Source organism: Apus apus, chromosome 4 (genome assembly GCF_020740795.1).
Source record: "Apus apus isolate bApuApu2 chromosome 4, bApuApu2.pri.cur, whole genome shotgun sequence".
NCBI lineage: Eukaryota > Metazoa > Chordata > Aves > Apodiformes > Apodidae > Apus > Apus apus.
Genome location: NC_067285.1, coordinates 78,403,770 through 78,430,590, shown reverse-complemented (window position 1 = coordinate 78,430,590; position 26,821 = coordinate 78,403,770). Strand labels below are relative to the sequence as shown.

General features: G+C 35.5%; 1 protein-coding gene across 1 annotated transcript in view; it reads left to right on the top strand.

The window, feature by feature from the left end:
• Positions 1–26,821, top strand: part of GPM6A (glycoprotein M6A) — a 117,975-nt gene that overhangs the window by 86,982 nt on the left and 4,172 nt on the right. Inside the window, exons 3-6 of the mRNA XM_051618990.1 lie at positions 4,558–4,714; positions 18,652–18,805; positions 20,867–20,943; positions 22,237–22,302. Coding sequence (XP_051474950.1) covers positions 4,558–4,714; positions 18,652–18,805; positions 20,867–20,943; positions 22,237–22,302 — 454 coding nt within the window. The remainder of the gene's footprint in view (positions 1–4,557; positions 4,715–18,651; positions 18,806–20,866; positions 20,944–22,236; positions 22,303–26,821) is intronic.

The following is a 26,821-nucleotide window of genomic DNA, read 5'->3' as shown; positions in this document are numbered from 1 at the left end:
GAGGGACAGAATCACCTTTCTCAATGTTCTGGCCATGCTTCTTTTGATGCAGCCCAGGATGTGCTTGGCCTTCTGAGCTGCAATTGCACATTGGTGGCTCATGTCCAGCTTTTGATCCACTAGCACCCCAAGGTCTTTTTCCACAGGACTGCTCTCTTCCTGCAACCTGTATTCATATCTCTGGTTGCCCTGGCCCAGGTGCAGGACCCTACACTTGGCCTTATTGAACTTCATGTGGTTCACCAGGACCCACTTCTCCAGTTTGTCCAGGTCCCTCTGGGTGGCATCCCATCCCTCTGGTGACCACACCACCCAGATGAGTGTCATCAGCAAACTTGCCTGAATCTGCTAGTGTTCATGGAGTACAGATACAGTTTGCTCACAATTATGTGCTACTCAGCACCTGTGTTTTTATCTCTATTTGGAAAAGTGATGTTATAAATTCAGGAAGAGAAATGTGATGCAGAGTTGTAAATACTGGAAAACTAGTTCGTCAGTAGTATCTAGTACTCTGGTGGGCTTGGCCAATGAAAACCTCTGAAAAGTTAAGCTTTTATCTCTTGTTCAGGCTGAAGTGCATACTTACTTTATTTGAACAAAAAGATTTTCTGGACAGTATGAAAATCACATGTCACAGGGCAAACTGATGTGGAGGGGTTTTTGTCTGCAATACATTCTTATACTAAACAAATTAAATAAAATATCCCTGGATAGTATATAAATTATTCCAAAGAAATATAAAGTAATTTTGATAGAAAAATATGTATTGGTGTGCATTAGCTGAATACCAGCCCTCAATACCGAGGGTAGAAAGTGTATGATGATTAGGCTGAATGGTGTAAATTCTTCAGGGTTCCTAAAATTTGCAATTCCTTATAGGGCATTGTAATATTTAATGGGTCAATGTTAACAGTTCTTGACTTATCTGTTTGGGTAGTAAATCAATGTATTATGGTGGAGTAGTACTGATTTACTCCAGTGAAGGAACTAGTTCCTCAAGCCCCAAACATTATTGATTCTAGACACAGTTAACAGAAGCTAATTATGAATTTTGAAATACTTTTTAAGCAGGATGCGATCATTATGAACTCACTTGATTGTAGGGGTCTCAACAACAAAATAACAGCTAATTTTATTATAGCACACTTTTCACAAAAGCCTGGTACATACAACCATGATCACTCAACAATTAATCTTATTGCTTGCTGACTTATTTTATTTTTAACCCTTGAATTTGCCAAAGCACCATGAATATACACAGTAGGAAATCTGGAACAGTGATCTGACTCACAGAGAATGTTTTCACGCACCTCTGATTTGTCTCTGCTGGGACAATCTACTCTGTATTCAGATACAAACTGTTTTTAAGATGTTAGTGTTGATGGCTTCCATCAGTAACTTCTGTCAGAGGAAAAAAATGTTTTCTCTAGGGCTGTTTTAATATTCTTCTTGTTGGATTGAATCGAGATTCAGATCTATTACTTAGGAAGTCCACTTAATATGACATAATCAATGACCCAGCAGAAAAAGAACTAAAAACTGAAAGATCAGCTTGATTTAAATCACAAACTGAAAACAGTAATGTTTGTATTTTTAACATTTCTGAACATGCTGTTGTGAAAAAAATAATAGATCTGGAACTGATGGAGCCTCTAAAATCTTAAGACAGTATGCAAAATATGTTTTAGATTATTCTATTAAAAAAGGTTTTCACTAATTTCAAGATGTTTTTCACAATTAATTTCCATTTAAATAATAACTCTTTGTCCTTACCCACCTCACCCATTGGCTTCTGTTCACTGACTCTTCTACTATTCCCTTCTACCTCCCTGGTTGCTCTGTTGGCAGCATTTGAGACTTTGCTGAAACACAGATGTCAATTAATCTCCCCGACCTCATCAACAAAGAATGAAATTTTATTTTAAAGAAGTCAATCTCCATTTTACGAGGCCTCTATTACCTACTATAATTTCATTGGAAAATCAAAGTTTATATGAAATCTATTGGATGCTGCAGAATAATTTAACACCAATGCTGTCTTCAAGACTATATATATATGCATATATATATACACATACATATAATGTTACTGTTGTAATAACTTCTTTTTAAATACTGTACACAATAAATGTAGTTACATTGCAATACAATTCTATCTCAATTTTAAAGAGGTAGCTGAAGGATTGTTGCACATTTTTTGTTTACTTTTTTACTCTGCATTTTACAAGATCTTTTCTCCTTGGAGTACGTCTGGCTGCTTTATCTCATTTAGTCTGTTTAGTAGAGATTTCACTACTTCTCTCTCTAAAGAATATATGACACTGAAATAGATTTCTATATTTGGCTAGTGCATAGCTATATATATTTTTTCCTTGTAGAAGGCTTAAGTGAAAGTTATTTCTTTAGTTACACATAAGGCTGAGGAAAAAGCAGAGATCTTTTAGTATGCTTTTTGATACAAGCAGCTCAGTGGGAGGCTCAGCACAGATGGTTTAAAGGGCTGTTGTAAGGGCTGAGATAGTCTCTGGACTTTCCAAAAGCCTTGGTCTCTTTAGGGCAATGTTAGCTTGTAATTTCTACAGCACTGAGCACACTGAGGGCTGTGAGGAGCTGCTGCTGGCAGAAATCCCACACTTCAGACACTGGTGGAGGTCACAATTTTATAAGGTTTATAAAGGAGGAATTGGAGAGAGATCTTATGGAATGGTCACAAAATTGCTGTTGGTTTGTTTCTTGTAAGTATATTTTCACCAATAATAAGATAGGCTCAAAATATTTACCTGTTGAAACAGTGTTACACTAGCTGAATTACTATAAAATTAGTGAAATGGGATTTTTACAAGGTAATCACTGATTATAGGTATTAAAATAAATTTTGTCTTTGCATCAGCTAATACTGCCTATAGCGTTACCTTTGTTTCACATATCTATTCCAAACAGATATCAACTTACCCTAGTTTTCACTTGAGTATGAAAGAAAAAGTGATGTCAAAAAAAACTTGGAGGGCTTTATGATTAGAATGCTAGGAAAAATCCTGTTTCATTCTCAGAACACTTGAGTTATCACCTTCTAAAACACAGAGTAGGTGCCACAGGCGTTCATTTATAATACTTCTTCCACCTGCAATCAGGTAATGAGCTGCATTTTTGAGACTAATGCAAGCTTAAGATAGAGAGAAGCTGTAGACACAGTCATACATGTGAAATACCAGCTGTTAGCTTGAATCTGACATTGAATCTCTCAAAAAGCATACAAGCTCAAAGATATTTTAATTGGGTTTGGAACTTTGTTATTGTATAGTGTATGCAAAATGTATGTGAGTTGTGTTTTGGGTGATGTTGAAAAGTGTAATTAGAAATGTTGTTATTAAATATATATTTTCATAAAAATAAAGGTGTTAATTTTTATGTCTTGAGGAACATCCATTTTGGGTAGTTGTTTAGTGCTAGTCAAAATTTTAATGAAGATCGCAATGGGTCTCTGGCTTATTTTTTTGTCCTGTTTTGTTATGAGATGTTACTCCCTTGACCTGGACCATGTGACTGGAACTTATTAACATCTTAAACCTGCATATTACCATTTTCTAAAGACTTGCACAACTCTTGCCATATTATATTGATAAACTGGAAGCTTAGTGTGGCTAGTCTTTTAGAGAAGTCCAAGCAGGAAGCATTGAAATCTGCTGATCCAAGGCAAGGGTCATTAGGAAGGTTTCCAAGATTAGACAAAACATGTGGAGCAGATAGGTGCTTTCAAACATCTTTTCACAAACCCTGGTCATGAGAGAACATTTAGAGGGCAGAGTCTTCTTGAGCTACTTCTGAACTTCTATACAGTGCTGGGCAGGGCAACCATACACCAAGCCAGGTAAATTTCTTTATAGTAAATTGAACCTTTGAGGGCTCCACATGTTGCACTGTAGGCCATCCTTCCATTTCCTAAGCTTTGACACTCTGAAATGGTGTTTTAAAAGCCCTATTATAGAAGAACACCTGAACTTATTATTTACTGACCTTATTGTTTCCATGTTTCAGGTTTGAAGTTAGGGATGACTTTGTTATTATGTGTCAGATACTTTGTCCACTGGAGAATAAGTGGAAAAATAATAATTAGAATATAGCACAATCTGACAGTGCAGCCTGAGAACTACTTGTACATGTAGAAAGGATTTTTTTGAAGCTGGTGGTAAAGTATCTTTTCTATAACCTAAGTGCTGGATACAATGTGTTAATCAGGAGATGTGTCTGATTCTTGTTTCCTTTTCTTTTTTCTTTGCCACATTTTTTAGAGGACAAATAAAAGTAAAATTAAATTATCTAAGAAATCGTGCTGTCTTACCTACACAGATCTATTTTTACATTTTATTAAATTAAATGGTGCAGTGTTTCTTATGTCAATGTCATTTTATTTAAAAATTTACTCCTGTCCTCAGCACTCCAATCATTACTCCAATGTAGAAACTTCGAAGCTTAGTGGGTCTGATTGTCTCACCCTGAAATTTCAGAGTGAGCTTTAAATATTTATGTAGATAAATAATTTTTGCTGTTCCTATACAGGATTGACATCTTCAAGTATGTGATATATGGTGTAGCAGCTGCATTCTTTGTATATGGCATTTTGCTGATGGTGGAGGGATTCTTTACAACTGGTGCCATCAAGGATCTCTATGGGGATTTCAAAATCACCACTTGCGGCAGATGTGTCAGTGCCTGGGTAAGTGGTTATGAAAGCTTTTATACTTATGAGTATTTCGATGTTTTGCATATTTGTAGTGCCTTGTGATTCATTTGCTTATTTATTTATTTATTTTTAATATTTGCTGATACTTCAGTTTAGTGGTGAAAAATAATAGCAAAGGAGAAAAGAGTGTTAAAATGTTCTCTAGATCAGTTGTTGCTACTTAGGAACAATTAATTTAGTTCCAAATAATGGTGGAATGGGACAGATTATTCTCTCAGCAACATTAACTTTTTGGGAAAGGACTAAAAGTGTGTAATGCTTTCAGCTGTACTGGGCAAGAAATATATATTTTTTTGCTAATATTTTTGTTGTTATTTTAGAAATCTTGTCAGTTCTTTGGGACAAGGTGAGACCTGTCATCAGGTTTGGTTTTGTTTTTAAATGGCAAAAAGCACATTCTTTACTTCTACATTATCTCTGGTTTGGAGACACATTCACTTATGACTCTGAAGAATCTAGATTAAAAAATTCTGATTTGTACTTGAATTGAAATAGAGGTTTTTCACATTAAAATTGCTGACTATTTGAACTGGGATTATTTTATGATCACTGTTCAATATTAGGTAAGTAACTAACTCTTTTGGTATTTAACTTCTATGTCTAAAGTAAGAGGTTTGGACAATTAATAGCTGTTGGATATTTCTGCAAGCACTGTTGGTATCAACAAATCACATTTTCTAATGAAAAATTAATTATTATACAGAGTCAGGTACCTCTGGCAGTTAACATGAACTTAATGGTATACCATATTTACAATAAAACAATAGGCAGAGGAGGGTTTCCCTCCTACAAATGTCAGTAGTTATTAAACTGGAATACAGGGCAGGAACAAATACAGGCAAAAGAGAATACCTTCCAGTCACACTAAAGAGTATCAAAAGTACTATTTTGGATATCCTGGTATTTGAGGTTAAACTGAACACAGATAACCTACAGATCGGAAGCTGGGGAACATGGCATGTATGCCATCTCTGCATAGGTGTATCATCATAACATATCATACAATGGTTTGGGTTGAAAGGGATGATCATCTAGGTCCAACCCCCCTTCACTGGCAAGGACACCTCTCACTAGATGAGGTTGTTCAACTTGCACTTGAATACTTCCAGGGATGGGGCTTCCATGCTGTTTTATTGTTTCTTTTGTTCCTGCCTAATGTCATTGTATGATGTCATTGGCACTAACTAAAAATTGTTTTAAAGCATTTAAATAAATATATAAAAAAAGACTGGGAACATTTTAAATAAAGACAAATAATTGCTTACACTAAGACTGCTTTCATCTCCTGGAAAGAAATCTCAAATCTACATTGACTGAAAACCTACTGAGCTAGTTCAGATTCTATATAGAGCAACAGATTTTTCAGAGCATTATTTTAAATTCACAGCCCTTAGAAATAGCTGTCCTTAGTATTACAGCAAAACAATGCTGTATCCTCTCACAATTCTGATGTCCTTGCAGTATAAACTTTAATTCTGTAGTAGATGTCTAGAAAAAATGAACAGTTAAGCATCTATTCTATGGTTAATATCACTGCTATTATTGATTCATTAAATTAATTTGTTCAGCATTTTATTTTCCTCATTAGTAATTTTTGATGTTTGCATTTTACTTCAAGAAACCTTGTGTTGATACACCATGTGAAGCCAAGGTTAAGGTTGTATACTATTTATAAACACAAAATAAGACCATTTATTTCCAGTTAAATACATTGTTTTTATTATTATTGAAGTTAGTGAAAGTTTTTTATTGTCTCTGGAAAAGAAAAAGTCTGTAGTTTGTTTGCTTGTCTTATTCTGATATATTGATGAGGTTGCTATAGAAATCTCTGGAGCTATTTTGAGTTACTATTCTGGCTTTTGCTTCTGTGCTTTAGAGGTCTGACAGTAAGAAAGTATATACACCATTTTTATCAATTAAAAATTGATATCCTTTGTCACTAGGTTTATTTTGATTTCATCATAGTTAAAATTCTTAAGGATCATATAGCAGTTTACATTTAAAAAAACATTTGGAAATGGATAATTTTTCAGGCCAGCAGTGATGTGTTTATAATTTATTCAGTTTCTTAAATCATGCAGTGGTATGAAGACAGAACAAAAATAGACTGGAAAGGTAAATTGAGCCTAATCAGCACCCTTGTGTGTGAAGCCCAGATTGTTCTATTGCTGTGCAAATTTGCTGCGATAAATTTTGTTATGTACAGTTGCCAAAATGGGATAATGCTTTTGAAGAGGATTGGCAGATACTACATTTTGCAATTTTGCAATTTTGATATAGTAATTTTGTAAATATTAGAAGCTAAGCTGTCAGTGACTAAGTGGATTATTTTAGCAGTACCGTAATACTAACAGAGCTACACACAAAGGATATTTGTTGTTTTAAATAATTAAAATTACAAAAATGTTTCCACATAAAAAAATACCAGTTATGAATATGATTTCACCATCATCACCAATCTCATTTAGATTTTGCATGATCAAATTTACTATTATTTATTATTATTTAGTATTATTTATTATATATATTATATATTAAGTGACTAAGCCTAACAGGAAAATGGAGGGGGAAAAAGGAACAAACAATTTCAATGAGGAAAACATTATTTTAACTTTCTATGGGCAAGGTGTATTTCTCATTGGAAATCTGAGATGTAACATCTTTTCCTATAACTTTTAATTTTTTTTTTTTATAAGAGAGCTCTTAAGAGCTCTCTTAGGAAAGCTAATATCTTCAGAAACTTTTCATGTCCCCTTCCTGACCTCCCTCCTTCACTGCAATTTGCTCACTTTCTGGCTCTACATGGCCAGAGGGAATTTTTTTCACCTGAAGTAATGGAAAAAGAAGTACCTCAACCTAACTCTTCCAGCAATTGTATAGTTGATTTATTAGCCTATATGAGCAATTAGAGGCTTAGCATCCAACTCATGTCAGTGCTGCTGTGGAATGTATCCTCTCAGATCCGAGAGAGGGCCTGTGGAGAGTCTCATTGGCAGAATTAATTTACTGTGAAAAGTAAAACAAAAGTAGTATAACAATGCCAGTCACATTTGAGGATGGATAGCTATGTTTTTAGTCTTCATTTTTCAATGCCTGTACATGCTTTTGGAGGATTAAATTGACAGTTATATATAATTGTTCTGCAGTATTATTACTGAAGAATAAGAGACAAGCCTGAAGCCAACTGTGACACTTCGCATATTTGGGATTTAATACCCTTCCTATTTATATTCAGCAAGCCTGATCATGGAAAGCCTAATTTATACCTTGTCATCGAATGTCTGATTACAGGGTCAATAAAAAAAATGAAGAGAGAAACACAAAAAAGTTGATTTTTTTTGAGAAGTTTTACTCTTATGCAAATTTTATGCTATGAAATGGGAAAACAGTTCTTATTTCTTCTTATTTCATCAGGAAACATTAGATAAAATTTCAGCTTGGCAGTTGTATTTCTATTTCTTTGTACCTTACATTTTAAAAGACACATGTTAAGGCCCATGTACTGAAATACATTTTATAATCTAAGTTGCACTGACCAATAATCTTCTGTATATTTAGTTTTAAGGAACCTTTTATTTTAACCAGTGAAAGTAATTTTACTGTCTTTGAAAATTATTTTGACTACCTGAGTACCTATATACTATTTGACTTATGCTTAAACAAAGTCTTGATCTTTCAAAAGTTTTTCCAGATTTTATTTTGCAAGAAAAACCATGGAAGCTTTACAAATATTTTGAAAAAGCCTTCTGTGAGGGTTGTGAACTTTTCACTTCATGTTGACCTAACAAGATCAGTTATAGAGGCAGTGAAACTGCATCACATTGACATTTGATTCTTTGTGTAAAAGAAGGAATAGAGTTCAGTGCAGGCTCAGCTGGCTTTTCCACTGAGAACAGATGCATAATTCCTGAATGCTAGAAATTGTACTTTCATGTTTGAGAATCAGATACCATATCTGGATATTCTGGTGTCAAAATGCTGAGCTGGCAGACAGAAAGGCCTTGTTTCTGATTGAGTACTGCTGCGCCTGAGGAATTCAGAATGGCTCATACCACTGCTTCCTAATTTCTGAGCAGTAAAGAACCTTCCTTCCATGATGGCAGATGTACTAACGAGCCTAGAATTCTTTAAGCCAATCTTAAAAAAGGAAGGCATCTAACAAAACTCTTGTCCCTGTACATGTTAAGTAGTGAATGCAATCAGTATTTCAGCCACTGACATGGGAAATGGGTACGAAGAAATTTATATGGTGGTCTGACCTTTCAGACTGCATAGTGAAAAACTAAAATAATGAATTACTGTGATAGAAGACCCAGAAGCTGATGGAGAAGTTAACTTCAGAGAGCATGAGTATATTGTGACATAGATGTATCCAGCCTAAATAGGAATGTTGCTAAGGTTGTCGAGAGATGGTCCTATGCTCTTCAGTGGATAGAGAATAGAGAGGATTAGAGGGACTTTCTCAGATGAGATGAATTTTTCTGCAAGTGACTGTCCTATTTTCTGCAAAGAGAATAACCCTCAAATCTTTTCAGTTAGGTCTTTAATATTAAAGCACTTCCATCAACTACATAAGGACTGGTTTCCTTGTAATTTTATTTCGTAATTTTATTTTTTTTAAATAGGAAGGACAAGCCCTAGCAATACCTCACATCTCAGCTGATTGGTTAAGGGAATCTCATTTTTATTCCATTACTCTCCCAACTACCTTCTTAATATACATACAGTTTCTTAAAAAGAAAGAGGTATGCAAGTGATTTTTTTCCCCCTCTATTTGTTACACTTTCAGAAATGTTTTGCAGTGAGCTCAGAAATTATTTTGTTATGTATTTCTAGATGCTGACTATATTTTTCGTCTGTATTATTTCTGTAATCTGGACATGTTCATTTATTTTTCTTTATATTATACTTCCAGATTTTCTCACTTAGGGATATCACACATTTCAAGTCATTCTTTCATCTGATCATTCCTCTTCTCATGTAACTTATAGTGTGTTTTATACACAGCTCTTTTGTTTACTGTGGTGTTCATTGCTTTCTTTAACATAGGAGTGTCCCAGACATTGTAAAATATCTTGCCAGCAGCTTCTCAGCTTCTCTTGGTCTTGCTGCTCACTGACAGAATTTTTATTGTTGGTAATAAATGGGACAAAGGGGGTTTTTTGCTTCAGATTGTGCTGTGTGTCTTTCACATCAAGGAACTATTTTTTCCTTGGCATGTAAACTCAGCCAATAAGTAGGTTTTTTTAATGAAACTGTTTTCTGAAAATGTGCTGTCATGCATTTCCAATGTGTGCTTGACTGTGGAAGCCATTACACTTTCTCCATTGGCTTTACCTTTCAATTCAGAACCATCACAAATTGTTCAAGATTATTGCTTTATTTCCCCCAGGTTCAGATAATTCTTCTCAGTTTTAACTTGAATGATTCATCAGATGTCCACAATTTTCCCTGAACCTTGTTCTCACCTAGCTGCCTCATTCTTTTTCACTGCATAAAGACATGTTACTATTTTAAAAATTATTAAAACCTGTGAATGCCAGTGGTATTATCATAAACTCATAATTTTATGGCCAATGATGTGTTCTTTATCCATTCCCAGTGGTTTCTAGCCTCCTTGATTTTGAGTTCTTCCACTTTAAGATATTATACCCCAAGTTCCTGAAAACCACGTACAACTTTTCGTTCTTTATATCAAATGCATCTTTTTATTTGTGTCTTATACATTCATAGTTGCCATCGTAAATGTGTTTTGCTATTCCTTGCCCAAGAAAAATGAAGGAAACTTGTAAATATGGGGGGTGTTTGTTGTTTATTTTTTTATTAGCAGTTTTAAAACGAGATTATCTGTAATCACATTTAAATGCAAAACCAATAGCTTAGCTATATTCTCTGATAGTGTATAAAGTTGTTAGGAACACCACTGAAAAGAAAAACAAAAGGAGAAAACGTGTAGAATGAGCAAACATAAGCATATAGATTTTGAGATAAAGGAATTCCTGTCTGGAAGACTAAAATTAAATAGGAAAGTCTGCTCCTGTTAAATAGCAGATAAAATCCAGTGCTCTCTGTAGGACTTCAAAAGCCTGTTGAACTACAAAAAATATTGTCTTGCCTGAAGGATATCTGATATATCTAATGCTAACAACTTTAAGCAGCACAGTGCTACAAAACCATCAATATACTAAAGAAGATTCAGATGGTTTTTTTAATAGTATATTTGATTTAGAAAGAAATACTAAAAAGGTCAATTATAAAATCTTCAATGAAAACCTAGTTTTGCATCAATGCAAAGCCATTTTCATTGAACTGAACACATTCCCATTTAATGGATTTGTTTACAAGTCAAAGTTTCAAAAAATGAATCAATTTGTTAGGGAATCTTAGTGTATTTCTGGTGTTGCTGTGGAAATATCCTCCCCTAGTGCTATCAGTAAATCAATTCAGAGTAAATCAGAAAGTAGTGTCTCGGCATCTAACTAGTTACAGAGCAATACACCTTACGTCAACCTTAAAATTCACATTAAAAGGAAAATTTAGAAAAAATGTATATGCAGATGAAAAGAAGAAAGTAGCAGTGAGGTTTGCTCTTAATTTTGTCAAAATCAGTTTTTCATCGATCTAAAATGTCTTTAGAGGGAAAATATTTAAAAAAAAAAGAAACAAAGCAGTTCCATATATTGGATGCCTCAAAATTTAAAATTTCAGGGATTTCATAATTTTCTGGTAATAGACTTCAAGAATTTATGGAATGTCATATTATCTAGTATTTAGTATATGGATGAATTGCAGTTAGGGAAGCCTGGGACGTCTGTCCTGCTATGAAGAGAAATTTGGACCATAGTTGGCTTTTTGTTTTTTTTTTTCTTCTTTTGGAGCAGTTGACTTGAATGCAAGCCAAGAAGGATCAACTGCATGACAGTAATAGCATAGCATGAAATGCATCCATGTTTCAACAAAGCTCTTGGAGCTGTGCCTAAGAATGTAATATGTCAAAGAGAGAGAGATAGCATGAATGTGTTTTGTAGAGGCAGTTACAAATGTCCAACAAGTGATTATTAGCAATGAGAGTGATATTTTAAATCAAGCAGACAACTTTCTAAGTGTGTATTTTCTGTGATTTATATTGCACCATGTGGTAATATCAGAACATCAGTCTCTGTCTTCTAGCAACATTATATGTAAAATGAGATAGGCTGAAATACTTTTGCTTCATCTTTTACTAATGTTCAGGAAGGAGGTATGAATGTAGATGTCAGTTAGCATAGAAATGAGAATCTTAAAGGAGGCCATTTCATTATGAGCTACTTAACAGTCCTTATTAAACATATTTAGGTTTCATACTGTGTGTAAAAAGAGGGTGTATGAGTACCAAGAGAGGTTGGCTAGAGTGGCAAAGGATGATTTGTAGCATATTAAGCATTGATATATCAATGAGTTTAAAGACATCTGTATAATTTTTTCAATTTCTTATTTGACCACTTAAGAAAATACTATGGTTTATTCAGATCTAAATAAATAAGAATAGTGTTAATGGTACTAGTCAACATAAACTTTTTAATTAAGCAGCAAAATATGGTTTAGCTTCTGCAATGTTGAAATCCTTTCCGGGGGAACTCAGCCAGTTTTTCTTTTTGCTTTCTCTAGTATTTGCATGTGGGGAACTACACATTTAGGATGCTGTTGCAAAAAAATTGGGAAGTGGTTGAAGTATTTATGTAGAGATTCATCTTTAAACGTGCAAAAAATTCTATTGGATGAATTCTGAACTTCCCAAAAGTGAAAAGAACTAAACACCTGTAGTGTAAGAATAAAGATTATGAACAGGAGCAAAATATCTAATATTTACTCTAATCTTTGATAAACATTTATTGGTTAAAGAAGGTTATTGAGTCTGGACTGTAGATGCAAGGTGGTAGGCAGAACCCTGCATTACAGAAAACTGGATGCAAATAAACAATAAGTCTGAGGTAGGTAGTACTACATATGTAGTACTTTTAAATACGACTTATTTTATACTGCAGAAAGAAGTAAGCACTCTGTCAGGACAACTTAATCAAGACCAAGCTCAACATTTGAGATATGTGCAATGAATAATTTAAACAGTATGTAAATATGTTTATGCAGAATGTGAACAGTGTAAGGAAACAGCATTAACTCAGAGGAACTTTTCTTAAGAAAAATGAACAAAACTAAAGCAGAAGGCCTGAAAGTCAAAGGTTGTTTATGAATTTAAAACTTGGCAAAGTACTAAAGCTAAATAAGTTTTTATTATTATTGAAGTAAAATCTATAGACAACTGAATTGTAATGTGAGGTTAGAAAGGGCAGCTCAGGAAGAAATTAAAAAGATCCTGCTGTTCATGATGATTCTGAGTTGCCTTCACATGACACAGGACCTTGCTCTGGCATGCAACTGGGAAACTGCACCTAGAACCAGGACTACACAACATACTGCAGAGGTCAGGTACTTTCCAGTATTCCAGTTCAAGATGGCCATGCTAATCCTGGGCTCAGCTTCAGTGCTGTTCAGCACTGACCTGGTTTGGGCAGTGACATGCACTGACATGGTTTCACAATGAAGCATAATAAGCTTTTGTCAGGATGGAGCTATGTGATCTCTACAGATGCAGTTTTGATTTCTAGGAATAACTGTCAGAGAGAATGGCTGAGCCTGTGAAGAAGTTTGGAAGGAACCTCTTAGATCATCAAGCTGAAAGTAAACAACGAAGCTTTGTGTGTGTGTGTGTCACAGGCTAATAAATCTAAACGAGATATAAAACTGCAAGGTTAACTGCAAATCTCTGGGTTGAGAGCTCATGTCAGGGAGTTCACATAGAATATTACATGAAACAAAGAAAAATTCTCTATTTCCAGCCCCTGTCTTCTTGGTGTTGGAACATTAATTTGACAATATCATTTGCCACTGGCTCTTCAGTGAAGGAAGAAAATGAAATCAGCATCTGATTCACTTTTTCTGAAATACTTAACCAAAAACATTCATGTTTTTGAAAGAGTATTCCTTCTATAACCAAGCAGGCAAGACTCTCTGAGGCAGCAGCTCTTGAGGCTCCCAGCAGCCATCGTCTAACAGTTTTCTCCTGCTCTTACTCTGTGCCTAAGGCAGATACTTTTTTAGAGGCTAATAAGCTCTGTTTCTTCTCTATTGCTATATCAATGCTTTGTATTATCTCAGTACAGAGTTTTAAGTAAGCTTCTGAACCAAGCAAGGCTACTGAAAGTTTTATCCCTACTACAGCTTAGAAAATAAAAAGATATTAAATAGGAATTGTGATGCTCACAGTAAGGCTGATCTTTTTCCTCCATTTGGTGGTAATCACATAATAGGAATATTCCCAAATCTGTGTGGAGCTCAGTCTTAAAAACAGTTGTTACAGTTCACTAATATAACTATTATTGTGTATTTAGTCCTCCTTTATATTATTATGCATGTACTACACTGAGGAATCTATTAAATTTATTAAATATTATTTAGTTCAGAAATTCTAGAAGGAGACTCAAAAATAAGGCCTCAGGTGAACTCATAGAATATAAACTAGGAGGCTCATCTTACATGTTAAATACTTACAGAATATAATGAGAATTTAAAGGCTGTTCTGAGAACACACAGAGAGCTTTCTGTCTTATTTCTTGCTCCTGCTCTAGAAAAATTGAGTACAGCTCTTTAGCTTGATAATAAATTAAGGTCAGACATAGCATTTTAGTTGGGAATTCATAGCCCTGAAGTGAAACTACATTTCCAAATAATTTCCCAAGTAATTATTTGTAAATGAGTGCCTGGGGTTGAACCAGATGTTGTCTCATTAGCATTAACACTGTAATATGGAGAGGGGAAAAAACCCACAAAACCCCAAAAAACAACAAAAACAATATAGGAGCAATAATGAAAAATAACTAAGAGTATATACAGAACAACATTTACTGGTACTGTTTTCTCTGCAATAGATTGAATAACATTTCCATTATATAAAGCAACTGACACACAGAAAAATCTGCTATAACATTCAAGGATGTATATTTATTATAGGCTTTGCTATCACTATTTTATTAACTGGTTTTCTGGTAAGCACGGTTTTGGGAAGTAGGAAAGTAAGACAACCATTATTTGCATTAATGCATTGTTAAAAATCTTTAAACATAAATTAGACAGATTTGTTTCTCTTTTAAACTATTTTCATAGAATTATAGAATCATAGAACTATTGAGGTTGGAAAAGACCCTTAGAATCACTGAGTCCAACCATCATCCCTACTCTTCAAAGTTCTCCCCCAAACCATATTCACCAACACCACAATCAAACGACCCTTAAACACATCAAGGGATGGTGACTCAACCACCTCCCTGGGCAGCCTATTCCAGTGTTTAACCACTCTTTCTGTGAAAAAAAAAATAAATCTAATGTCCAGTCTAAACCTACCCTCTTGCAGCTTGAAGCCATTCCCTCTTGTTCTGTTGCTAATTACCTGTGAAAAGAGACCAGCACCAGCCTCTCTACAATGGCCTTCAGGTAGTTGTAGAGACTGATGAGGTCTCCCCTCAGCCTCCTCTTTCTCAGACTAAACATTCCCAGCTCCTTCTAACGTTCTTCATAAGATTTATTCTCTAGGCCCTTCACCAGCTTCATTGCCCTCCTCTGTACTTGCTCCAGCACCTCAATATCTTTCTTGAATTGAGGTACCCAAAACTGGACACAATACTCCAGATGCGGCCTCACCAGTGATGCGTACAGGGGGACAATCACCTCTCTGCTTCTGCTGCTTTGGCTTTCTTGGCCACCTGGGCACACTGCTAGCTCATATTCAGCCCCTTGTCAATTAGAACCCCCAGGTCCTTTTCTGCCAAACAGCTTTCCAGCCACACTTCCCCAGGCCTGTAGCGTTGCCTGGGGTTGTTGTGGCCCAAGTGCAGGACCCGGCACTTGGCCTTGTTGAAGCCCAGACCATTGACATTAGCCCAACAATCTGATCTATCCAAGGCTCTCTGTGGAGCCTCTCTATCCTCATGCAGATCAACACTCCCACCTAACGTGGTGTCATCTGCAAACTTACCGATAATACACTCTATCATAGAATCATAGAATCATAGAATCCTAGGGGTTGGAAGGGACCTCGAAAGATCATCTAGTCCAACCCCCCTGCCAGAGCAGGGTCACCTAGAGTACATCACACAGGAATGCATCCAGGTGGGTTTTGAATGTCTCCAGTGAAGAAGACTCCACAACCTCTCTGGGCAGCCTGTTCCAGTGCTCTGTCACTCTCACAGTAAAAAAAAATTTTCTGATATTCACCTTAAACCTCCTATGCTCCAATTTGTATCCATGACTCCTTGTCATCACTGAGAAAAGCCTAACTCCATCTCCCTGACACTCACCCCTTACATATTTGTAAACATTGATGTGGTCACCCCTCAGTCTCCTTTTCTCCAAGCTAAAGAGACCCAGCTCCCTCAGCCTTTCCTCATAAGGAAGATGTTCCACTCCCTTAATCATCTTTGTGGCCCTGTGCTGGACTCTTTCAAGCAGTTCCCTGTCCTTCTTGAACTGAGGGGCCCAGAACTGGACACAATACTCCAGATGCAGCCGCACCAATGCACAATAGAGGGGGAGGAGAACCTCCCTTGACCTACTAACCACACCCTTGCTAATGCACCCCAGGATGCCATTGGCCTTCTTAGCCACAAGGGCACACTGCTGGCTCATGGTCATCCTCCTGTCTACCAGGACCCCCAGGTCCCTTTCGCCTACACTGCTCTCCAGCAGGTCAGCCCCCAACCTGTACTTGTACATGGCGTTTTTCTTCCCCAGATGCAAAACTCTACACTTGCCCTTGTTGAACTTCATCAGGTTTTTCCCCGCCCAAGTCTCCAGCCTGTCTAGGTCTCTCTGAATGGCAGCACAGCCTTCTGGTGTGTCAGCCACTCCTCCCAACTTGGTGTCATCAGCAAACTTGCTGAGGGTACATTCTGTACCCTAATCCAGGTCGTTGATGCAGATGTCCTTATCAAGACCATCAATAAAGATGTTAAACAGAAATGGTCCCAACACTGAGCCCTGAGGAACACCACTTGTGACTGGCTGCCAGCTGGGTTTGACTCCACTGGCCACCAAGTGTTTTGATGTTAAAGAAAACATTAAAATGGTCTATAACTTACAAGCCGGCAGATAAAGCTGAAGTATTGAGTACTAAATAAAGAAAAGGTAGAAGGCAAATACCCAAAGTATTAAACATAAGAAGTCTACTACATTTTTCACTATCTTTTACCTTCCTGAAACTTTTTGATAATTATTTTTAGTGCTATAAATTCTGCAGCTTTTCTAACTGCTGCTGAAAGTCTAATCTGCCTAGGGACAATCAGGAAAATTAATCTGAATTGAATTTTAAACTGGATTAATTAAACTACATTAAATCCCTATGTAAATGCACTTCTTCAGAATTAAAATGGCTTTTATTTAATATTCTTTGGAAATGAGTTAAAGTAAATCAAATTATAGTCTCTTTAATACCGCTTGAGAATATCCATCCCATAACATCAAAGTAATAATACTACCTCACCTAAAGTTCAAACATTTTGTTGCTTTGGATTGCTTTTCCTGTTCAGGTCCCCATGGACAAACCACCCCTCTAACAATTTTTATTACCATTTGCAGCCCTTTTGAGTCTGAGCCCTATTTGATTTCCATAACTAAAATCTGTATTATATTGGGCTTTTTTTGCTTAACACCTGATGCAAGAGATTTTAGACTAAAGAAGAACTAGCAAATGTCTTCCATTTTCCCCTTATTTACTCTTTAAGGTTTAATTTTATGCAGATTGTGGACCAGCTTATTCAGCTTTCAAAACCAACTCATTTCTTATTCTCAGAGTCAGAGTTTTTTCCATTATAAGCAGCTACAAAAATGTTACTGTGCTGAAATTTATCTGTTTCACTAATGTGTTTAGATTAATCAGCATTTCTGAAACTGTCAGATCTTGGGTCTATTTGGATTCAACATTTAGAGGCTGACTTATCTTCCACATTTAACCATGTAGCATCTTCATAGCCTTTCCACTGCATAAAATGAAAAGGGAATTTGTTATTGATGACTATGTCTGCTAGTCATCTCAGGTTAAACCGCAGAGTAGTAATGTAGCATGTTTACATATTTACAGAAGCTGGGTGTGCCAGCAGAACTACTGGGCCTGCAGACAAGTAGAGATCAATGCCTTCTACAGTTTGCTCTACTTTTGAGGCTCATGGATAATAAAAAAAAGAAAACTTGTAACCTTTCGGGAACATATGTTGCAAAGCATGTAATTTAATGTCTTTCTTATTAACAGAAGTAAGCACTCTAGTTTGTTCTGAACGACAAATCCTCTTGTATGTAGAGACCAAATATGTCTAAATACAGTAATAGAATGACAAATATATTGTCTCGTTGATTCAATGCAAAATGGATTTGCCAGTGAGATTCTGTGGTAGCTATGAATGCCTCATTTTTATTTAAACCCAAATTTTAAAAGCAAAACCAAGCAAAACCTATAGTATTTAATTCTGACTTTTTGCATCGTGATTGATAGTGGAAAAAAACAACCATGTAGCCTCTTAGCTATGGAGTCGTGGTGCTGGAAGAGGGGGAGAGAAACGCGTCACAAAGCACGCAGCGATCAGTTCTTCAGATGCAGTGCTTTGCATAGGCCCAAGAGAGATAGAAATATGGAGTAAGCTTGCACTTCTGGAAACTTAACTGCTTTTTCTTCAGAAACATCATCATCCTTCACTCACTTTCACCGGATCATGAATTGATCATCAGACCAAACCCATAATTTAAACAAACAGAGAAACAGACAAAATCTGTCAGAAATGCACTTGTTCTGACTTAACCTGATTTTGTTTTTTCCTCTTTTATTGCAGTTTATTATGCTGACATACATCTTTATGTTGGCCTGGCTTGGTGTTACAGCTTTTACTTCTCTGCCTGTTTACATGTACTTCAATCTGTGGACCATTTGCCGAAATGCCACCATAGTGGATGGAGCTAATCTCTGCTTGGATCTTCGCCAGTATGGTATGTCAGTGAAGAGCACTAAATATAAAGCAACATATTGCAAAATAATATATCACACCACTTTGCTTCCACGTATCTAAAATAAACTGTTTCAGTGTTTCTGAAACAATTGTTAAGCATCTCTTCTATCATTTTACTCACTAGTCAAGGCAGTATATTAGAGATCCACTGCATCTCCAAGCCTGACAAAACTGAATCAGCATTGCCCATATTCCCAGAGTACTGAAAATTTGGCATGAGGTTTCTTTTTTTTTTTTTTAAATGCTAGAACTTGTGTAAAATGCCTAATTAGTCATTTATCTGAAGAATGACTCTGTAATTTGGTGGTAGGACACTGATTTGGAGATGTTAGATACTACGTTATAATTTGTCTCTGCAGAACATAGAGGTGAATTGGGACAGGACAAGTGTCATTGCTTGCAAAAATTTTGAAAGAGCATGTCAATACAAACAATAACACTCTAAGAGGATGGTGAAGACTAAAGCCTGAACTGTGGAGATGAGAATAAATGAGGTTATACATATATGTGTGTATTGGGGGGATGGAAAATTTGGACAAAAGGGGGATTGGAATCTTAAAAAGTCTGAGAATTCTTGTGTTGATGATGCTCATTCAGTTCCTTTTGAATCTAGATGTTCTGGCCTCAATGCTTTCTCAGCCTACTGAGCTTTGGGTAATCATAGTCTCCTCAAGCAGTTCCTTGAGTCTTTCTTTTGTTGCTTTAGCGTTATATAAAATTGCAGTATGTTTTCAATTGCTATTGTGAATTAGTAAAAAGTGATGTATTTTTGAGGAATGAAAGTTTGGCTCATATTAAACATTTCACTTAAACTGAAGAAAAAATCATGTCAATGTTTGCATGATGGGAAAAAAAAATTATTTCCCACTCCTCCCAGCATGATAGATGAGTTGAAAATGCAATCATCTGTACAGATCTCATCAATAGCATTAATTCTTCTTTCTATGACTTTTTATTTTGCTAATGTTCATGACTATTTTTTACTATTAATTCTATCCAAAATCTGCATAGAACACAACATGAAACATATATTCTGTGTAATCTGTGAATGTACCTGTTTCCTGTAAATTCAGTGTAACAAGCATTGGTTACTAATAGGAAAGAACAGTGCCATTTTTCATTATAACTGAATTGTAGCAGTTGTTTTCAAGCTAGTCTTTGTTATAGTTTCTAGACATTAGTTAAAGAAAACAATGTAACAGATTCCAGTTATTCTTGCTTATAGAGAAACTATTATTACAATAATGTAAATTTTGGGTAATGCATAACTTGCGAATTAAGCTTTGTACAAGATCAACATGTCTGAAAACAATGTACAATACATTTCTCCACATGAGGGCAGAGAATGTTTGTGAACAAAAAGGTAAGTGTATACACTGGTTGCAGGTAATTTTCTGGTGTTTTGATTACTGTGCTGATCAAAATTTGAATGAAGATATTTTCAAAAAAGGCTGAATACTACCTCATGTTTCCTACTGGGACTTTTACTAAATGTGTTAGTTTTGTGATGGTTAAAATTATCATAGAATCATAGAATGGTTTGGGTTGGAAGGGACCTTAAAGATCATCTAGTTCCAACCCTCCTGCATGGGCAGGAACACCTTTCAGACCAGGTTGCTTAAAGCCCCATCCAGTATAGTCTTGAACACTTCCAAGGGTGGAGCATCCACAACTTCCCTGGGCAACCTGTTTCAGTGTCTCACCACCCTCACAGTAAATAATTTATCCTAATATCCAGTCTAAATTTACCCTCTTTCAGCTTGAAATCATTACCCCTCATTCTGTCACTACATGCCCCTTTAAACAGTCCCTCCTCAGCTTTCCTGTAGCCTTCTCTTCTCCAGGATGAACCGCCCCAGCTCTTCAGCCTGTTCTCATAGGAGAGGTACTCCGGCCCACTGATCAACAAAAAAAATATTTTGTTGTTAAAGAAAGTTCTGCAAGGCATGCAAGATTTTGTATTTCTCATTTTTTCTGACACATGAAGTAAGCTGCTATGTACTAGAAATACTAATTACTGTGAATATTTATTCTACTTCAGGTATTGTAACTATTGGAGAGGAAAAGAAGGTTTGCACCACATCAGAAAGTTTCATCAAGATGTGTGACTCTAATGAGGTAAATGTGATAATATTTTTGGCAAATCCATAATATATGTTAAAGTAGAAGTTAACTTTTATGTATTTTCTTATTACTCTTAATATTCTAATTCTAACTATGGTGATGAAATAAAATCCCAGTAGAAAATACAGTCAGCAAGTAGTTTTTCTAGTCTTTTACCCCATATCAAATTCAGTCAGTGCAATTTCTCCATCCATTTGTTTTTTAAATGCACTTGCATTTTTTTTTTTTTTTAAGAATTCCATTGTCATGTATCTCTTCACTGAGATGTTTTTGAAACAGCACCTGCTGCACAATAAGGTTGTTTAAAAAAAAAATAAAAAAATCACTGTTTTAAGATCTTATGATTACCATTGTGACAAGAGAGTAAAAATTTCAAATGGGTTTGACCAAATCTTGCAGTGTGTTGGATTAATAGCTCCTACTACATTTTCCTCTGCAGGTTTTCCCTTAGGCAAAGTCCACCTGTTTCCCTGCAACAGAGGTTTCTGTTTTTGTTTTTAAATAATCAGAGATGAAGACAGGGAAAACAAAAGTACATCTTCCTCAAACAAAAAAGAGAGGCTAAAAACCTCTGAACTCAGAGGGTGCTTTGCTAAATGTTTCAGCAGATCTTACTACAAATAAATCTTAGAGTAAAGATACACAATCTGCCTTTACACCAAAACTATCTCAGAATATGTAACCTTTACTACACAGTGAACACCCAGTGGCTGCTGTGTAAACCAGATCACTGAAATTAAATTTGGGTTGAGGTGGGGTGAGGAAGGTGGGTAATTTGGATCATATGAGTAACCTGATTTCTATTGTATCACTATGAAAAATCTTATTGGCAAATTTGCGAGGGAAGTAAATCAATATATGAAGATGCAAAACTACAACTAATGAAGGGAAATGGGATTTTCTTAGGCTTTCTCTGACACTAGTGAAACCATGAACACTTGTAGATCTAGTAAGGTGGTATTGTAGCTGTTTAAAAAAACCAATATATTTGTACTGGATTGTTTATTTTTAAATGATTAAGTTTTCTTAATATTTACAATCTAAATATAATTTTAAAAAATAAAATTATGCTTTATCCCTGATATGAATATTGTAACAAAACAATCATAAGTGCCATGTAATGTCATGTCATGTATGTCAATCTTTTGGAAAAAGTAGTAGTAAACATTGCTTTTGTAGAAGGGTGGCACCAGGAAGATTGCTAATTGCTCTACATTGTTCAGACTTTTTGTTCAGTTTCTGTTTGTTGTACCCCTGTGAAAGTCCCTTTCTTTGTTCCCTTTGCAGCTAAACATGACATTCCACTTGTTCATCGTGGCACTTGCTGGAGCTGGAGCAGCAGTCATTGCTATGGTAAGCTACCCAACACTCTATACTTCCTATGTCTTCTGAAATGCAAATGCATTCTGGTTCTTAATCAGGATCAGTTATTCAATTTCCATGCTGTCACTCAATTCTATTACTAAAATATAATTCTGTATTTCAATACTCTCTCACCTTATTTTTAATTTATGCCGTTGGATTCCCTGTGAAGTAGAATATTGAGATTACTTTGTTGAATAAAAAAAGCTGCTTTGAGTACACACTAAAATTTTTACTATTCCCTTCCTGTGTTCAGGCAGTTGTCTGAACTCACATAACTGTCTCATCACCATAGTAATATCCTTTTATGATCTGTGCCTTTCTGGGTGTTCACAGGCTTGCCATGCTGCTATTTGAGGAGCAGACTCTTTGTCAGAGCTTTCCATATATGTGGATGTGTCATTTTTTTCTGTCAGGACTAATTTTTGCTTTTTTTTTTTTTTTTTAATAATGACAATTACTTTGAATTTGATGACATTTTGCCAAGGAGAATGTTCCATTGAGAAAAAAGGTGTATAAACTAGTTCCTTGCTTTTCTGTCTTTTATTTGCTGGGTCTACTTAAACATAAAGGTATTTTTAGAATGGGGATTCTGTACCAGTGTAGGTTTGCATGATACACATTGGAATGGGAAATAAAAAAAATACTGTTATTTGGTACTGATGCATTCCAGAAAAAAAGTGTTAGTGATGATGATTACTATTACTGCTGCTACCAGTAATTTTTAGTTGAATCCTAGGGCCATCATTTTTTTGTTCTCCTTAGAATTACTTTTATAAAAAAGGACAATCAGAGAATATTCAATAAAGTTAGTATTCCTGTTGCATTAGTGATTTTTTTTTTGTTCTTCTCTGATATTTTTTCAGTGTTGCATGACTCCCTGCCGTCACAGCAGAGAGAGTTAAATGAAAAAAAGAAAAAAAAATTCAATGTAATTTTTGTTTCAAGACCACAAATAATAAGTATAATAGTAGAATAGAGTATAGTTTCTATTTATAATTTAATTGTTTTTCCAAAAGCAGACTTTTCTGCTTTCAGCTGAAGTAATTATTATAATACATATATTAGTGTTTGTAAAATATATCCAAGAGACCATTAGCACTGCAGTGCACTATTGTTTTGAAGTATATTCAGTAATAATTACCAAATGCTAATTTGTTCAGATAACAATTCTGCATTTCAAAGAAGAGTTTTGAAACAGAATAGCCACCAAAAAATCTTCAGTGAAAACGTGCACATCTTCAATGAAACAAGTGACTTACGTACGTGTAGCCATGTACTTTAAAACACGATACTTTCAAGTCCATTTAGAAAAAAAACCTTCAAAGCTCAGAGTATCCTATCAAAGATGCCATAAACGTGTTATACCAACCACTAATCCACTAGGAATTCACTTTGATGGCTCACATTTATTCAAGTATTTATGAAGGGTTACCTATACCCAAGTGTGCTTTTTATTGGATTCTGTAACTGAACAGGGCAGGCACGATAGCACTCTGACTGTTTCAACAGAAATATAAGTTAAGGATCTAAGTGCTAGTAAATTGTGCAGTGTCCAAATACTGGTAAATACATGCTTTATGGAGTGTTTGCAGCTGTCTTGTCAAACCTACCATTGTGATGTTTGGTTCCTAGTGAAGACTAGCATATTCTGCTCTTTGATGGTGGCAATTTTTAAAACCTACATACCAGGTCACAATAACAGATTGAACAAGGTGCTTCACACTTGACATAGTAACCCAAAGACTGGGAACAGGATATGAGGGGAAGTTCAGAATTTTGTGGTCGGACAAGCAGATATTTACATATTTTCTTTAAGGGAAGTTTGCTTTCCCAAGGATGAATTAATTTAGGTGAGGGAAAATGAATTTTGGGTCTCATGTAGAGAGATGACTCATATAGAAAGAAGAAAACACCTATTTTCCCCAGATCCTATGCTAAAATTAGTAGAAGGTAACACGATATTAGCAATGGACTGGGATGGAGAAATGAAATGTGCAGAGCCGTTTAAGTCACTGGAGAGTCAATGTCCTTCCCTACGTGTGCTGTTGCAAAAATGTCAAATATATTTTAACAAAGTTAGTCTTTGTATATATATCCACAACACTACCAGATCTCCATGTCTGTGAAATTTAATGAGAATTCTTAGCAGAAAATGAGATTAAAATACCAGTCCTTTACAACAGAGAAAACTTATTAATTTATTGAACTTTTGAAACTTTTTTTTGCAGTTACTTTAAACTTGAATAGTCTATTTGACTAACGTAGTAAGTATTTTGTTTTATTACCAGCCAGTAATAGTAGTGCAACATCAGTGAGATTGCTGAATAACTGAATTGGTAAAAACTGTTCTTTTAAATGACATTTTAAGTCGTGCATTGATATAGTCCATTATATCCTCACTTTGGGATTTGTAGACATATGCAAGAGTAAAATTATATAATATGTGCAGATTTCTTTGAGTTACTTTTTTTTAAAATGTCAATATTTGTCATGAAATTCCTTTTAAAAAATAGCAAGACCATCTGTCAGCAGGATACTTTTCACTAATCTGTATTTTAAAAATATATATTTAAGGAATATGTAGTAATTTATTGCAAAAACCACAAAAATATCTTAATACTTAAAAAACCATTTGGTCACAAGTGAATTTCCCTGTATCTACTACTTAAATCTCTCTCTTGGTCTCAGATTTGTATATGAATTTTAGAATGTTTTCAGAAGTCACTAGCTGCCTCTTTAGTCTGTAAAGGATAATGCTGGTTCAGGGTTCTCAAAGAGAATTGGCCTACGAGTGAGGATTGATTTATAGAAAAACTCATGTATTTTTCAGAATATATGAAACCGAACAAAAACCCTTTCTTAGTTTTATATGCAATTCTGTAGTTTTGAAAGGTTGAAGCATGCTTTTATCTTATGAAGAAAACTAAGCAGGACTGTTTCTTAGATTATGGAAAGACCCTGCACTGTCTTGCATATGTCTGTAATTAAAACATCCTGAGGCAGACTGTGGAAGCTGCCCTGCTTTAATTTGAATAAGCTTCAACAGGGCCCCACTGGCTTCAGGCTATTTGGGTCCTGGCAGTGTGAAATGCAATTAGACAGACACTTAGAAATTATGTTCTTAGTGTGACAACCTTATCTAGGAACTTGGTGTTAAACAAAAAAACAAAGGTCCAGGACTGTTAAACCTATGTACCGTTATATATCATGGCTATGTATAAGCTAAGTAGTTGTTTCAAGGAAAGCAATCTTACTCATAGCGAACAATTATTCCAGAAGTTTGGTTCTGTAACTTTTTTATGAAGACATAGGTGAAGAATGGGAGTTTAATGAAGGTCAGACAATGGCTGATGTACCTTCAGGTTTATCTATGATTTTAGTTGAAGAAAAATGTCAAGTGAAAAAGCAAGACATTAGGTTTAAATTTGTCTCGTACTAGGTAGTTACCAAATATTTTGTGAGGATAAGAAATGTGCCTACGTGGTCCCATTTTCATCACGTATTCTTCAGTTGCAAGATTTTCTGGCAGATGTGTGTTAAAAGATGAGGAATATGTGAGAACATTGCCCACTTTCAGGATTCTCATGTCTACCCTCTGAGGTTCAGACTGTATTTTTAAATTGAAATCTTACCTTAAAGGACAAGCACTGGTGTTTTCATTGGGTGCAAATTGTAGTTGTCTGAGATGACAGAATTATTAGGATTAACGGCCTGTTTCTTTTGAAACTCTTTCTCAAGAGTTTTACTGTGGAGGAAAGTGAGGGGATTTCATTCACCAGAATGAGGATTCAGCATTAGTGTCTCTCATTTGATCTAGAAATTTGTCATCCAGCGACTACTCATGGTGAAATCTTTTGAAACAGCTGAGTTAGATACTGAGTTAGATAGTTCCTGTGTGCTAAATTATGACCAGAAAGTGTCCTGGAGTAGCACAGTACATGCTGCCATCTCCAGCACTTGCACTGTCATCACAGGTTGTGCTCCTGCTATAGATATGCTATATCTATATGCTATAGATATTAAGAAACTCCTAAAGATGTGTAGAAATACTAGTATAGAAATACTACTATCTGAAGTCTTGTTCCTAGAGGACAGGTTATCTCAACATTTCTTCTTTTTTTGTGGCTCCTCAACTCAGACTATTCCTCAGCTAGGGATTAACTGCAAGAAAGCTTGCCATAAACCACCAGGACAATAAAAGACACAAAAATATTTGGTCTTTTTCAGAACATTTTACTCAATCATAATGATCCAGATGAAGGAATGTATGTTAGCCTGCACTAATCAGCAACTGTTGACACAGAACATTTGTGGAAAAAGCCAACATTGTTATCTCTAAAAAAGAAAGAACAAACCGTTTCTGTTCATTTAGTATGAATCTAAGATACGCATCTATCCACAACAGTTCAATAGGAACAGGAGAATTTTTATAATCTCAAGGTGTTTTTAAGATTATTCAGTTTTCCATTACTTGAATCTTGCTCTGGTGTCTCGACTGTGGTGTGGA